The sequence below is a fragment of the Motacilla alba genome, chromosome 8, assembly GCF_015832195.1.
Source record: "Motacilla alba alba isolate MOTALB_02 chromosome 8, Motacilla_alba_V1.0_pri, whole genome shotgun sequence".
NCBI classification, from domain to species: domain Eukaryota; kingdom Metazoa; phylum Chordata; class Aves; order Passeriformes; family Motacillidae; genus Motacilla; species Motacilla alba.
The window spans coordinates 29,612,994-29,629,053 of NC_052023.1; the positions used below are offsets into that span (position 1 = coordinate 29,612,994).

The 16,060-nt window shown below is 39.4% G+C and overlaps 1 protein-coding gene across 2 annotated transcripts in view; it reads left to right on the top strand.

The window, feature by feature from the left end:
* KIFAP3 (kinesin associated protein 3) overlaps positions 1-16,060 on the top strand; it is a 68,134-nt gene that overhangs the window by 10,335 nt on the left and 41,739 nt on the right. For both annotated transcript variants that reach the window (XM_038143728.1, XM_038143729.1), the window contains exons 8-10: positions 73-171; positions 873-1,051; positions 3,189-3,351. In XM_038143728.1, the coding sequence (XP_037999656.1) occupies positions 73-171; positions 873-1,051; positions 3,189-3,351 (441 nt within the window). The remainder of the gene's footprint in view (positions 1-72; positions 172-872; positions 1,052-3,188; positions 3,352-16,060) is intronic.

Genomic DNA, 16,060 nt, shown 5'->3' on the forward strand with positions numbered 1-16,060 from the left:
GAACATTTTAGAGGACAGTTGTCATCTAGCCTGTATCACTTTTCTTTGAGCTCCTTAACTTCTCTAATTCACTTGATGAAGATCCTGAAAATCAAACCCTGAAAAAGGACTATGAGAAAACTTACAAGAAATACAAAGGGCTGGTTGTCAAGCAGGAACAGCTGCTTAGAGGTACTAAATCCAAATAGCAAATTATTTTATTGGTGGTAAACATGGCTGAGGGATCCTGTGTGATTCTTGTTAGTACCAGGATGTCTTAAACATCCTAAATGTGTGGATGAGTGTGGAAGAGTGTTGCCAAGGAACAGGGAGAAGACAACTACTTAATCAGATTGTTTGACACTATTAATAATTTTAAAAGCCATTTGTCAGAAGAAGAAGAGCAAAAGTGATCCACTCTTCTTTACTCATGGTATTGGTTTGGGAGGAATTGGGTATTTGGTTTTTTTTGATTTTGCCTAACTTAGCTTGTATCTGACTCTTCAAATGGATGTCATTCTATCTCAGTTTTTGTACTAGAATACACTTCATGTTAGATTGAAGTTATCCAGGTGGCAAACCTCTCCTGAGAGGGTCCTTTTACTGGTTCCTGTTGCAATTTGGATTAAAAAAAAACAAACAACCACACAACATAAAAAGCTTCTAGTGAACATAATTCTATTTTTTTTTTCAGAGCCACAATTAGAATTAATCTTCTTAATGCTCTTAAAGAGGAAAAAAAAAGCATTCACTGGCAATTTCCTTTAAAATGTATTAAAAAGGGAGCATAATGCTTCTTAAAGTCTTGTCTTCAGCACTTCAAGTGTAAATAGAGCCTTGTCTAGTTGTGTTGGGTATGAGCTGTTGGTGTGATTTGTGTTGACCTTTGTTAGTTGCAATTTACCTGCTCCTAAACCTCGCTGAGGATACTCGCATTGAGCTGAAGATGAGGAACAAGAACATTGTGCACATGTTGGTGAAAGCGCTGGACCGGGATAATTTTGAGCTGCTCATCCTCGTTGTAACCTTCCTGAAGAAACTCAGCATTTTCATGGAGAACAAAAATGATATGGTGAGGCTTGTAGCACTCTACTACAGTGCTGGAAAGGTTGGAATTCTGAAAGTTTTGTGTGGTTGGAGGGAAGAGGGAAACATCTCTGTTTTCACACTGAGTATCTCTAGCACTGATTATCCTCTTTTCTTACAAGTAAAATGAGTGGAAGTAAAACACAACATCCAGTCATAACCTACTGCAAACAGTTTTGAGGAAATCCCAAACACAGAATAGGATGCAAAATACGATCCCCAAAATTCCAGATTTGAAATCAGCACCTCAGAGTCTTGTCATACTTGTGGTGATGCCCATGACTCTGCTCCCAGACTATACTCTTGTGACAACATAGTGTTGTTTCTGCCACGTATTGACTAGGGAAGAGAGATATTTATTCTTCTGGAGTTTGCTGGACTAGTTTACTTATTTCCTGTGTCAGTTTTGGTTCCTTCCTGCTGCCAGTAGCTCCCAAGAATTGGAGGCAGTTATTCTTCATGAACTTTTTTTTGGTGAAGTCTCACACTTCTGAAATTGTAGCATAATTTGTTTTGTGACTTCAAACTCTAGCCCTAGCCAAGTACCTCCTTTACTGATACTTTAATAGATACTTGACTTCACCTTTGTGCCTCTGTTACAATTTATTAGATTAATTTGATATATTTTCTTTATTCAAGAGGTAGTCTGAGATCAATGGTGTACAGAGATTGTGAGATGAAAAGGTCTGTGTAAAAGCAGTAGTGAATTAACTGGACCTCTGCATGCCTGTGCACTGAGCACTGCAGACAGGAAGTATCTCCCTTATTTATATATGGGACTTGGTTAGGAAAATAAGAATTAGCTCTCCAGCCCACTGATTTGCTGGCACACTTTCCCCATTCCATCTGATTTAGTGTAAAGACAAATGAAACAAAGTTGTTGAATCAGTTTTATTTCAGAGTGTTTCTAACAATTTTGAAAATGTCGGTGTGCTTCAGGTCAGCTGTCTGAGCATTCCTTACTGCTAATAAAGGTGATGCTTTTTTCTCCATGGTATTATTAAGGAAAGCTACCAGTGAAGGAGAAGGTGTTCTGATATTTGTATTGGGCAGTAATACAGAACTGTCAAAGGCAAAATGATCCAAGATTAGTTGTGCAGCACCTGATTCTAAATACAACTGAATAATCCATGTGTATTTATGGCACATTCTTTCCTTGGCTGTTCCAGGGCCATATGAAATTCAAAGCAGTGAGGTAGGAGTTCTTGCTGTCTGATTGTTTCTGATCAAAGCTGTCCAGGCAGTTGTTTGATTATTGCACTGTGCTGTGTGGGGAGAGCTGTAGTGTTTTTTTCTTAGTGTTCATTCAGTGTCTATTTATAACCAGACTAGTAATGTACATGGAGAAGTCTGAAGAATGCCAAGTAATTTTATGTGCTTCCTTCTGGCCAAAGAAGGATCTGGGAAACAAAAAAAAAAAAAAAAAAAAAAATTAAAAAAAAAGGAATGGATTTAAAAGATTGTGTCAAATAAAAGCTCAGAAATGTTGCTTAAAACATGATAAAAACTTTCTGAAGTCTTGCCAGTTCAGATGTGTTTTCTGGCTGGTAAAGTGAACATGATCTCAGGAACTGATACCACTTCTCAGTTTCTGGATTCCACTTTTAATTTGAAAGTGATACATGTTTCAAGATGACTTGCTTTTATTAAATTGACATGCAGGATGGCATGCCTCTTCTGAGAGCACATGCACCCTTCTGGCTAGGGGTTCATTTGAAATGCATAATGAAAGGTCTCAAATTCTTTTTGGATGCCAATTTTCTGTCTTTCTTGGTTGAATCTACCTTTGACTCCACTGGCAGTTGCTGCAGGATTGCATGTGTTAAAGTTTAAATGAGTTTGCTCACCCCAATCTAGTTTTGCAGGTGATGTCTTTACCACATTCCTGCAGTATTCCAACTGTGAGGAATGTTTCCAAGACATATGAACTGATTGGTTCAAAGCCTTTTTTAATCAATGTTTCCCAGTAAGCCAGTCTAGAAGACTTCAACCACAAAGGCGTAAGTGCAACTGCTTCAGATGAAACTGCATTAACAGTCACTGTTACGGCTACAAATTGGATATTGAAGCCAGAGTAAGTTCGGATGGATTATGGTTTTGGTTTTTTTTCCCTTGAAATACAGGTTGAAATGGATATTGTTGAAAAACTTGTGAAGATGGTACCATGTGAACATGAAGACCTGCTGAATATCACTCTTCGACTCTTACTGAATCTCTCCTTTGACACAGGCCTGAGAAGTAAAATGGTCCACGTTGGTTTGCTTCCCAAACTCACTGCACTCCTGGGTATGTCTTCTTTTGGTCTAACACGGACATTTCAGTGAAGCTGTTTGCATCATGGTATGATGTACCTAAAAGTTGCTGCATCACTTTTGTCTTTGCCACTTCCTCACCACTCCCAGCTTCTTGGCATTCAGATCATCTTGTCACAGACAGGTTTCCAGTAGATTTACTTCTAGGGTCTCTTAAACTGTAGAATGAATCTTCCAGTCTTTAAAAATTACTTCAGCAGCTTCCTGAAAACCATGTGAACTGACACATGAGTGATGCTTGTAATTCTGGGGGAGCACCTAGGAAAAATAGCCAGAAACTTCACAGGGCCTAGCTGATATAGGTACAAACTATATATATATATAAATATTTATTTATTTTTAGTGAAGCTTGGTGTACCTGCTTGCTCTTGTAACTTGTCCAGACAGATCAGAGATCTCTCAGTTTTGTTAGTTTTCAGTCTAGTTCTAGACTTTCAGCTTGGCAGTCTTGTGTTAAGATCATGTAAGTACATCAGTTACAAGTGAAACTTTTTGTTGTCTCGAGGGGAAAGCCATGGAAACAATAAGGAGTTTGGAAAAAGCAGAGGATTGTTCTATTTGATCACTGTTGTATGCTGGAGTTCTGAGGAGGGGCTTCTATTGCTTTTTGTGTGTTCTTTGGCTGATACTACCTGGAGGCTGCTCTGGTAGATAACACTAAAGCTTTAGCAGCTTTTGGCTCTACGGATTGCTGAGTGGGAATAGAGGGTCTTGTCTGTGTGAATCACTGATGCAAGACATTGCTAAAGTCTTCTGAAACCTGGTGGCTTTGGGATGTGCTAAATCCAGTGCAGAGGGTGTATCCCGGTCCTGGCTGGGGCAAGGGCTATGCAGTGGTGAATCTCAGCTTTCTCCTCTAGCTGTGAAGTCTCTTAGGGTTGTTTGTCTCCCCAGTTCTATTTCAACCTCAACATAGCCTCATTGCTATTTAGTGAACACCATGAAAACTTAGAGTGCTTTGGAAGCCTTAATCCTGTTGGTGATTATTGTATAACAGCTACCCGGTACAGCCTGAAATGCCTCACATCCTTTTATACTTTCTGTCCCATGAACAAACCATGTTTGCACCGGTCTGAGCTAGGCTGATGAAAATTGGCATTTGAAAGCTGTCTTCTTTATCTTTTTATCCTCAAGACAATGTTATTTGGTAGTAAAGTGAACTGAGAAACGGAAGCTGATGAGGAAATCTTTCCTCTTGTTTGAGAGAGTTAGTTAGTTTGGTTCAACTTGGGTCGTAAACGTTTTGGAGCAGGAACTTGTCCCTTTTGTTCATACAGCAGATAATGCTGTGGTGTGAGGGGGGCTTCTGGGGATTTGTAACCCCAGGCAATGGCGTGACACAAATCACTGAAGTCCCTGCTCCCATAAATTCTCCATTTAATATTAGAGTCAGACTGAACTCATCAGTTACATATCTGCTTTCTAGTGTGTCTGTTTGTAACATGGAGAGGAGAATTGCTTTTCAAATGCCATTCTCTTACAGTTGTAACTAGGCCTGTGTGAAGGTTGTTTAGCTCAGAAGAACTGGTTGCTAAAATTGCAGTCTGTTCCTCAAGTAGCTGTTAGGATAATTACTGCACGTCCTGCTGGTACTTCCAGAATATTCAGTGTGTTTCTTTTCTCATCTAGGATGTATTCGAACATTCTTTCTCTTTTTTTAATTTTAATTTTTCATAGAGGCATGTGTTGTTTGTTCTTGCTTCTCCCTGTAGAATTGGTTGATACTTACTTTTGATGCGCCAAAAATCTAGGTAGAAATATTGTCTATTACTTGCTTCTTTAAGCCATCCCTGTGCTTGGTGAGACTTTTCTTGGTATGGTGACTCAAACAATTCTCAAGTGCATGACTTGCCATATCCTGTCTGAGAGAAGTCTGCAATCTGAATAATAAAACAGCCATGTGCCAGATGCCCCATTTATACAGGTTATTTGGGTATTAAACACACATTATTCAAGTCAGTACCCTTCAGTTTACATTTGCAGGTCATCTCCAAGTGCTAACACAGCACAACAGCTGTTGACAAGTCCTTGTACAACTCTTAATGCCACAAGGTCAACTGTACTGACTCAACCTCCTGAAATTTAGCATTTATGCATGCTGGGCCTCTGAGTCTTCAGCACTGGGTTTGAGATGGGTACCAATTAAGTGTAAGAGGTGTTTAAGGGGAGAGTTGAGATTGCAAAGAATTAAAGGATTTGTTAGGCATTGGTTTAGGGCTGAGCATGGAGGTGAATGCAGTCTGAAGTTCTGGAAGGTGCTCTGCTTTCTCAAGGGACACTTAATTGCTTGGGAGCAGGAAGGCTCTAAATGGAGGTAGAGGCTGAAGCAGTGGGGATGAACTGGCTCCAACTGAGCTCTCAGGAAAGGAGTAAGAATGCCATGGATGTAATGGAGTAGTAACATCTTCTTTCTTTCCGTCGCACTCCAGAGTGTTGAAGCTGCTGTTGAAAGCATGGACATGAGAAACTCTGCTTAAGTCTTGGTTTCCATTTTAATTTGCTTTTTCTTTTTAATAGTGCCAATGCCTGCTTCCCCATGTAGCTGTGCCAGTCAGCACCACTCGCTTCTCTTCACAAGTCTTGAGTATTGTGTATGACAAAGCTCCTCTTGCTCCCTGCAGGCACCCAAATTAATCAACCACAGCTGATCTTTGTTATGCTGTGACTCTCAAAGAGCTGTGTGCAGCTGAGGGAAGTTTGGCCTCAGACTTGGGATCTGAAGCTGGAGCAGAGCTGTGGAGGCCTGTAAGATACAGTCTGCTGTACTCAGCTTTTTCCATACATAGGGTGGTTGAGGAGCTATGAAAAGAGATTTTGTTCCTTTGTGTGACTTCCATCCTTTAAGAAGACCTTTTAAATGCTGAATCACCAGGGCCCTGCAGAGAATGTTTTTTGTACTGTGGCTTTGTTTTAATACTTAGAAATTATGTTTAGTGTGATCTTCCCTTTCTTGTGCCAATATACGTGAAGTGTGACTTGAGTTGCCTAAGGTGAGAATTCATGTGAATGCACTAAGTGGTTTAAACTAGATGTTTGCCTGAAAGGTGGAAAACACAGGTTAGTGTCTTCCAGTCATCCCTGTGGAAAGAGACCAAAGCAGCCTGCTACACATTACTCCATGGAGGTTTGCTTCACTCTTAGAGTGCTCTCGTTGTGCTTTGCATGGCAGAATTCAAGGGAAGTGGAGCACAGGAGTGACTTACTCCAATTATGGTAGAGTTTGGAAAGGGAGAAACATAGAGCTGAACTTCAAAACAGGATACAAATGTGTTTTCTTGATTCCTGGAAATGCTCTTCCATTGTTGGACATAAGGGAAATGTTACCCTTTTTCATAATTCTTCCCCTGGATGTGTGATTGGCTTCTAAAGTAAATGCCCTGGCAGCCAACAGAAGAAAACATTCAAGGAAAAATAAAACCCCCTTACTTTTTGTTTGGACCAAATCCACTTTGTTTTTCAGTTAAGTGGCCAAATTGAATACAAAATTTTTAGTACAGCTCTCTTAAATATAGGCACAGTTTGTGATGCATAGTCTTCTAATAAGAGTGCTGGTTTATGCTGACTCTGAGTTGTTTCTTAGCCTTTGTGAAGTGAGACAAATAGTCCCCATTTGCCATGGGAACAGCAGGCAGTTTGTACAGCAGAGCCAGCTGAGTGCTGCTGTGGGGTTTAAGGCAGCCTGAAAAGCTCATGGTGGAGCCCTGTTGAGAAGCAGCTCCTGGCAGCATCCCTGTGTGGTGGGCAGTGCTGGCATTTCTGGTTCCTGTCAGTGAGGTATCCCTTTCTAAGGATGCAAATTACAGGGAATGTTCCAAAAGCTGTTACAGTGGGAAAAAACTGTGTTGCTGCTCAAAGAGTAAAAGGAGCGGGACTGACTCTGTGCAGGGAACAAGAATCTTTTGATGACGTGTGTGTTCATCTCCCAGAGCTGCTGGACAGTTCTTAGGTGTACTCAATACATATTGTCTTGAAATGGCATTTTCTTTTCATTCACTCCCCAGTGCAAGCTGTGCTGAAGGAATAAAAACCCATTATGCTTGGAAGTCAGACTTAAGTATCTCTTCTGTTGCATGCAATTACTATCTGCTTTTAAAAATTGAAGACTGAACACAGATACTGGTGAGCTGAAAAGTGGATGGGTCACAAAACAGCATTGGTTGCAAATCAGGCCCAGAAGGAACACGGAGTGCAGAAGGGTTGTGCATACAGCTGTGAAAGTGCCGCACAGTGCCAAGGTAGTCCGTCTCAAAAAGTTTTTAGGTGGTGAGGAACATCCGGTTATGTTTTCCAGCACAGATTACAGTGGCTGAAAGCACTTTGGCTGTGTGGATTTGTGTTTCAGCCAAGCAGATGAGAGTTTGTTATACAGCACTCTGAAATACAGTGTGGGCAGCCCCAGGTAGCAACAGTATGGTTTTGCCAGTCACAGATTGTGCCCAGCCTCTCTGCTGTATTAATGTGAGCATCCTGGCATGAAGTTCTTAATTTCTTGGTGTTCTAAGATTTAATATAAGCACAATGAGAAGCAGTAGTCGCCTAATTTTAGATTAAAATTCACGGGCTGTGGAAACTCCAAAGTAAGTCAGGCTTCTCTGTCTTGTTCATTTAAGCTGGAGAAGCCAGAGCAGAGAGTAGCACTGACAATCACATTTAGTCCTCAGTGAAGAGCCTGTCTTCACTGGATTCATTGATAGAATATTTTCTAGAAACTGCTGAAATTCCTCTGATATTTTTCCATTCTTTACAAGTTGGGTTTAATGAGCAATCAAAGAATTGCCAGTTGTATGTTGGGCTTCTTAACAATCAAGGCTTGATATGGTATGCAGCCAAGCTGGATTATAAGGTGACTGCTGTTTAAAAAGCCAAGTAGTACTTTGCTCTCTAATTAACGGAGTGCTGTGGGTTTTTAATGCTCTATTCCTTTTATGAAAGTTTCTTTTAAGAAGGCTTAAAGTAGATGTGCTCTCTTTATGAGTTCACTTGGCCTTTTTGTAATGAACTTATTATGGAGCTTCACACATCTGTTGAAAAATGGAGCTTCTTATAGGCTACTGCAGTGTTTTTTCTGACTTTAATAGGCCTCGTTTATCCTATAAAGAAACATACATTTTCTTACCTGATCAAGTGAGCAAACAATGAGGGTCAGATGTGGCAAAGACCCTAACAAAAAGCACATGTCCAGCCATCAGGGTGAGGTAAAGTCATATCGGGATTGCTTGAAGTTATTAATGGCAGTAAAATTTATGCTTCCTCCTGTTTTCCCAATTAAATTGAGAAACCTTTTTTTCCTAAGGTGGCTCTGCAGCAGCTGGTTCCAATACTACTTGTGTGAATATTGCCTGGGGTGTCTCCATTCCTTTATAGTGAAGGCTGGCTGAAGCACATTAAGTAACAGTTCAACTACAGGGACCAGTCTGTTGGAAAGCAGCAATTATTAAGGGATTTATTTTAATGGTAGTTTTTTTATCATTTGTGGTGAGTATGGCCGAGGCTTAAAAAAAAAGGAAAACCCTCAACAACAAACAAAAAGAATCCTGACACAAAAAACCCACAAACCAAAAACATCTCTTAACATTAATTTTCAAAATCCTTATTAGAAGTGCAGATAGACCTAAGCATGTCTGAGTGGTAGAAGGAGAGGAGGGTGCACAATTTGTCTTAGAACTCAGCACTTAAATTTAGATACTTTGAATGTGGATATAGACAGCAAACTTCAAAGAAGAAATGACTTCTCATTTTGAGAAATACAGAACTGAATGTAGAGACTCGTTACTGTGAGGTGAGTGAAAGCTCCTTGCTGTGGTGTGCTGGTCACAAGTGTGTGTGTGAATTTACCTGTGTTAATTTGCCGTGTTAGTAAAGAGGTTAACTTTAGTGGAAATAAGAAACTAAATTCATGTGTGTTGACTGGAAATAAAAATGCTCATGGCAGCAGCACGGACAGGAGTGGAGAGATGGCAGCAATCTAAAGATGAGGGAGCCGAGTTGTTGGAAATTCATTGAACTCACGAATGGAAAGGATCCCCTGAGCCAGTGATTCTGTTGTGGAGCTTACAAGATGTGACTGATTAATTCAATGCTTTTAATGGTTTCTTAGCTTATTGCAAGAGCAAATTAATATTTAACAGTAAAAAGTAAATCTAATCTTCTGCTGAACTGTTGACATCTGAAAGCTTTACAGAGCTTAACTTGGATGCCTGAAGCATGACAGAACACAAACAGCTAGTTCTGGTTTATTGGATAAATCTCCATAAAGAAGGGGAGGGGCACTTGTGCTAATCTTCCTGATCTGTGGTAACATCATCATGAAGAGGGCCAGGGTGGAAGAGAGGAGCACCTTTCCCAGAGCTGTTGTGAAGGCTGCAGGCAGAGAGGCGGCTTCAGATGACCATGTGGAACAATTTTGCTGCTGGAGTAGTCCTAGAGCTCCTGAGGATTTTACAAGTTCAGATGTAATGGAGGAGGTTACCCTCTGCTTTCCTTCAAGACATGTGGGAGCATCTTAACTCACAAGTTTGTTCCTTCCTTAAGAGTTTCTCAAATGCTTGTTGCAGTCCAGGAGACCAGCTGTAGATTCCCCATGTCTGCAGTTGCTGAGGTGAGTGAGAAATGCTTTGTCAGTTGACAATATTCTCTTCAAACCCTTTTAAATGGGTGCTTGAAGAATATGGAGTTCGGTTCTTGCTATCTGGAAGACTCAAAAGCTTAACCAATATTTAACTCAGTTTTTTGGGCTTAGTAGATTTGAACCTCAGCTTTGTACTTCAGCATCTTCAAGACGGGTAAAACCAGTTTCCATTTCAGAGTGGTGAGTCATCCCATTCTCGAGGCAAGAGAGCCCATCCTGCTTTGAGTTTGTTCCTCCTCCAAGCAGGAGCATGTTGGAATCCAGCTGCACCATCCATCCAGAGCTGAGATGCTCTCCTGTGGAGAAAACCTCCACCTATTTCCTTTCCCTCTGAGTGCCAGACTAGATTAGAAGGGTGTGTTTGGATCCAAAAAGTCTCGATATTTTCCAGTAATTTTAATTGGAGCAGTTGATATACTTTAATGAAATCATAGTGCAGATATGGCAAACATTATGCATGTCCTGTACACTTCCATTTAATCTACAGAACATGGTGGAGACCTCTAGAAAAAGATCTTTGCTTAGAATTTTTTCCACTTTGGAAGTGTGTGTTTGCTTAGTTTGAATCAGACTGAGAACCTGTTCTTATTTCTAGTTTTTGGTAATAACAACAGTCCTTAACTCTCTTTTCTATCTTTGGCTTTCTTTCTTGGTCATAGCCTAACCCAAAACATAATATTCTATGGAGGAAAGAGATCAGTTTTACCTTCTTTCAGGGATAAGCCTATTGCCTCTTGATTTCTCTCTAATCTGAATGTTTAGTTGATTCCTTTCTGCTTTGTGAGGTATATGGGATATTGCAACTAAGCAGCTTCCAGTTTCTGTGTGAAGTCGTGAGTTCAAGTATGATTGGTTATAGCCTGTCCTAAGTATAAAAAATGGGGTATGTTTTGCCTCAAAAAAGGACACACCTAATTACAGCAGTAATTATCAGTCTTTCTGAGTGGCAGTCAGAAACTACACTGAGGTGGTTACTGAATGTTTTTCAGTCTGTCTTGCATGGAGTTCCAAGCAAAGAAATGGAGTGTGAGGTTCCAGACATGCAACTTCTTTTTTTTTCTTGTGCTGCAACGTTAAATAACTCAAATTTATCAGTTTTTAGTCCTTAGGATTCATCACTGAAGTTCTTTTTTTGTTTCCTAGGAAAAAAAAACTGTAACCAGGTTTCAGATGTGGCATGTGCTGAGTTCTTTGAGTGAAGGGGAAAAAAACCCCAAAAAACTAAACCCCAAACCCAACCATGACAACATTGAGTTTTAAATTAGGCTTATGGTATGAAGCCAGTTTTAAATAACACAAAGGGGGCACAGGAGGGGTTATTAGTATGTAATTACTATCATAATGTTTTATTTACAATGTCTAGTCTCCTTGAGTCTGAGCAGATTTGAAAATTCTTTCAATTTCTCTTGATAAAATAAACTGATATAGCCAATATGATTTGTATTTACATATGTAAATCAAACCAATATGTGTCTAGAGCACACATGGACTAACTCAGTCCAACTGTTTCAGAGCTGGTTGTGAGGAATGATATGGGATAGAAAGGGATCTAAACTTACCTCTATCAATTTTTTTCCTAAAATCACTGCTAATTATGATACATTTGAAATAACTCTTGATTAATCTGTTTTCTGACATTAGGGTGAGACAGATCTGCTATTCAGTTTGTGGCATTCCTAATAATCTAGATTTCTTACTCGCCTGATTCTGCAGCAGATCACGTTAGGGTGTTAGAGTTTGAAACTGAAATAAAGATTCACTCTGCTGTTTTAACAGGTATTTATCTTCATTTGTGTTCTGGTTTTGATTTAGTGTTGTTAATGTTTTGCACATGGGTGGGATAGAGCATATTTCATATCTAATGTGGAAACATTGATTATTCCATTAGAAGTGATGGCTGCTTGATTTACTGATAGTGTTATATTTGAATAATTTAGTCCGTAATTTATATTCTCCTTTTTACTTTAGCATTTGAAAGCTGAATGCTGCTGCTGAGACTTGCAATTCAGTTTTACAGCTTTAGGGTTTCTCTTTTTGTCGTGGAGCTAATGGAAGATTTTTTTATTTTAAGCTCACAAAGTCAACCAAAATGTAGGACTTGATCTTGTGATCAAGAAATCTTTTTTTTTTTTTTCTTTAGCTTCTGCCACTAATACTATTTAGATCTTTAACCATAGTAAGAACTAAACATGGAATTCAGGCATTGGTCCCCCAGAACTGGCACATGGCTTCTTATTAATGTTCAAAAGCTAAAAATCTGAAGCCATTTTGAACTCCGAACCAATCGTGTATTTATTTCCCTCTCTAATTTGCAGAAAACTAGTTGTGAAAACAGCCCCAGGGACCCGATATTTTTCCATCCCATCTGCTCCAGCTGAACTACAGCTGCAAAAAAAAAAAAAATCTTAAGTATTGTTTCTATAAACTGTTGAGTGTATTTTATAACACAATAATTCCCACAAAATCAGTAACTGCAGTTAATGACTGGTTTGTTAAGGCATTAACTGCACTCAGCTGGGAATGACCAATTTCTCAGGAATGGCTGTATAAGAACTAAGGCTAATTCAGTTACACTTTCAAATAATTGTTTGGTTAATTAATGGGAGATTCTTGTGGAAATCCTATCAAAGTGCTCATGACCCCCACATTTAATATCCAATGAGTTCATTATGATTCATGTTTTATTATGAATACCAGAAGAATCCATAATGACTAGGCCATTATTTTCCAGGGCTGCCCTTACTGCTTTAGGCCATTTGGCTATTCCACCTTCAGTCATAAAAAGCTTGATGCTCAAAACTTACCAGCATTTGTAGGCCACAACTTTCTGGCACCTCACCAAAACTTTGGTGATTTTTATGAACACATTTGGCAGAGATCTGTTTTTTGGGTTTTTTTCTCTTGCTTTTTCTAGTAAGTAATTGATCCTTACTCTACCCAGTCACAAGGAAGTCTTCCTTGCAATGTCTCCTTTTTCACGTGTGGCCTTGAGCAGTGGTCAAAAATAGCAGAAAAGGTATCACTTGGGTGCTTTGGAAAGCTGTTTTCCAGCCAGCTGCTGGGCAGGGTTTGAAATTTTTACAACCAAGTCTTTATGCAAAGCTTGACTCAGGTTAATTAATTAGCATTCAGATGAGTAGAAAATAATTAGGAAAAGGAAGCTTGGTACTGACATATTCAAGTAATAGTCAGCAGCTGCCAGTTGATATTTTTGGAAGTAAAGTACCAATGTAAAAGGATGAGAATTGGCTTGGTAGGTTTTTGAGTGTCTGTTATTCTTCCCCTTCTGTGTAACCTTCAGCCTGCAGGTGATGCTTTGAGTTTAAAATCCTTCAGCTGCTGTGTCCGTCCCCTTCCTAATCTTCAACCAACTCCTTCTACCTGGTCTCCAGTCAGCTTTCCTGCAGGCTGTGTGCTTCCCAAGTGAGCATGAGATGAGCAGTTGTGTTAAATCATATGCTTAGGAACAACCACCTCCTCTTGATTTTCCTGCAGTGTTTTACTCTCTGGATCAGGAATTGTCTCTGTTTTGTGTGAGATCTTACAAAATCACAAGATTCTGATTCTGTTTTTCCTTCCTAAGTGCATCCATAGGGAACGTAGATCAGTGAAACTTGCAGACATCAGCCTGAAATCTCTTCCTTTCTGGGAAATTAAAATGAAATTATACTTAAAACACATACATCATTAAATACTTAAAAGATGGGTTAGTGGCAGAGTGTTTACTTTCAGCTTTTGTTCTGTAGTTTACTTTTATTCTCAAATTAGTAGAATTCACTTGTTTTACTCACAATTGAAAAGTACTTCCTTGCTGAGGCTCTGCAATGGTAGTTTGTGACTTAAATGCTTTAAACTCTTCTCTGTTCCCCCTGTTGACAATAGGACAGGACAATTCAGGGAAAATTGGTCAGGTAACTGCACAGCAAGGAGGAATTGAAATTCAGTTCTTCTCTTGGAAACTGTAGTTGTCTTTGCCTTTTGTGTGTCATAAAGTCTACTTTATGGAATGCACTTTTGGAGAATGATGTAAGTGCTGGTCATTAGAAAGCAACTCTTTAGGAGTTTGTTCAGTTAAAATAAGTTTATTTGGATTCCACATATTCTTCACACTTTAGGTTGAGTATCTGGGTATTTTTGATTATTTTTGGTAGTTTTGAAATTGAGGTAGTGCTGTCATTTAGCACTGACAGTCAAGGTGGTGTTCAGGCATCAGCAAGGTTATTGTGACCAGCTGGACCTTTGAGAAAAAAGGGGTTAGAAAATCATGCAGAGTTTCCTCTAAGAAAGAAAACAGAAGGCCTATACTGTTATAACAGCCTATTATGATTGAAAATAAGCCACTAATATTGCCAAATACCAGGAAGCTGCTGAGCTTACCAAATGTAAAACTGTACCTTCACTGATGCTTTATGTTAGCACAAATGAAACTTGCAAAAATAAGGAGGAAGAAGAAAAACCACAAAGGACAGAGGCTAAACAGTAACATTTAGCATCGTTCTTGTTAATGGTCTCGCAGTTCATGTGTGCTGAAGGTCTGGTCTAACTTCATTCCAGTTTTTCTTGTTGGTGTTTTGGGGAGTTTCTCTCTCTTTTATACTGGCTTGCCTTCACACACAGTTTCCTGCATTATCCAGCTAAGTGTAACTGTAAATTGAGACTTGTGTTTAAGTCCTAAATACAGGCATGGAGTGTTAAGAGCTGTGTAAACAGATTTTTTTTTTTTCCCTAGACCCGTGAAATTTGGAGGAATAATTTCTTCTGTAAACTTCTAAATTTGTATAGAAGAAACCTTTACCTGTATGTGGGGGAATTTTTTTTCATGAAATTGTTTTCCCAATGTTTCTGCAGGTGAATAGGTAGGTGAGGTGACCAGTCACAGGAGAAGCACTAAAGAGAACACGCACTCTGTTTTGTTTGCTGTAACCTTTTGTGCTTTTATTTTCATAATTATCAGAGTAGCTTTCACATTTGGGCATTATCCTTCCTCCCATATTAAATGTCTGGCAGATTGTGTTACCAGTTATGTTTTTTCAAGCAGGTAAGACTCTAGAAAGATTTGAAAGGTCAGCTCTGATTTTAGGTTTAACATGGCTAAGAATACTTCACTCACTGGTATGGCAGTTGCCAGAGGGCTTTCCTGGGTCTCTTTAGATAATTCTGTTTTGAAAAAGGCTCATTCTCGGGATAAATGCGCCATATCCTTGCTGCTCAAAGGAAATTGCAGCTCCCAGTGATGTATGCAGAAGGAAAATTTCTTTGTTTTGGTTGCTGTTTGAGGTCTTTGTGCTTTGCCAAATTGTTACACAGATATTTTCTGACTTAGCTTAAATAGAAGTGGGAGGTAGGGTATTGCTGGTGAGTTGTGCAAGACCTGCGAATGAATCTGGAGTTGGTGACTTTATTACATCCTGGTTTAACTAATGTACACATTGAGATGCAGGGTTTATCCCATATATAGCCAATATCCTGCTTGTGCGGGGCTAGAGGAGAACTTGAGAATGCCCAGTGGGTTTCAGCAGTGAGTCAGAAGCAAATTTGTCTGTGTTGTTCTTAAACATTTGTATGTTTGTGTAAGATGATTTTATAGAACCTTTCAGCTAAATACTTCACACTCCACTCACATTAACTGCTCCAAATTTCCTTGGGAGTCTTTCTCTTTGGTAAATACCACTATGAAAATACACTGATGTAGTTTTTGATGTGTATGAAACACAAAAGGCACCAATGGGATAATATTGTTATTTGGGAGAGTAAAACGACTAGTATTTGCTTGAAAGGCCGTGAGTTCCTTCTACGACACCTCTTAGTGGTAGTTCTTATTTTTCTCTCTGCCACTGGTGCATTCTTTATTAATTTCAATAGAAATATCCACTGCTAAATCTTAATTTTCTAGCTGGAAACTGATTAAGCCTTTCTCTGGATAGCCAGTCATCATTAAGCATTCCTTTCACAAAATAAATACCTTGCAAAGTGGGGTTAAGGAAGTGCTTTGAGGCGCTGGGAAGAGGAAGGAATATTTACCATTGCCCTGGTTCCATCTTTGCACTAATATGTG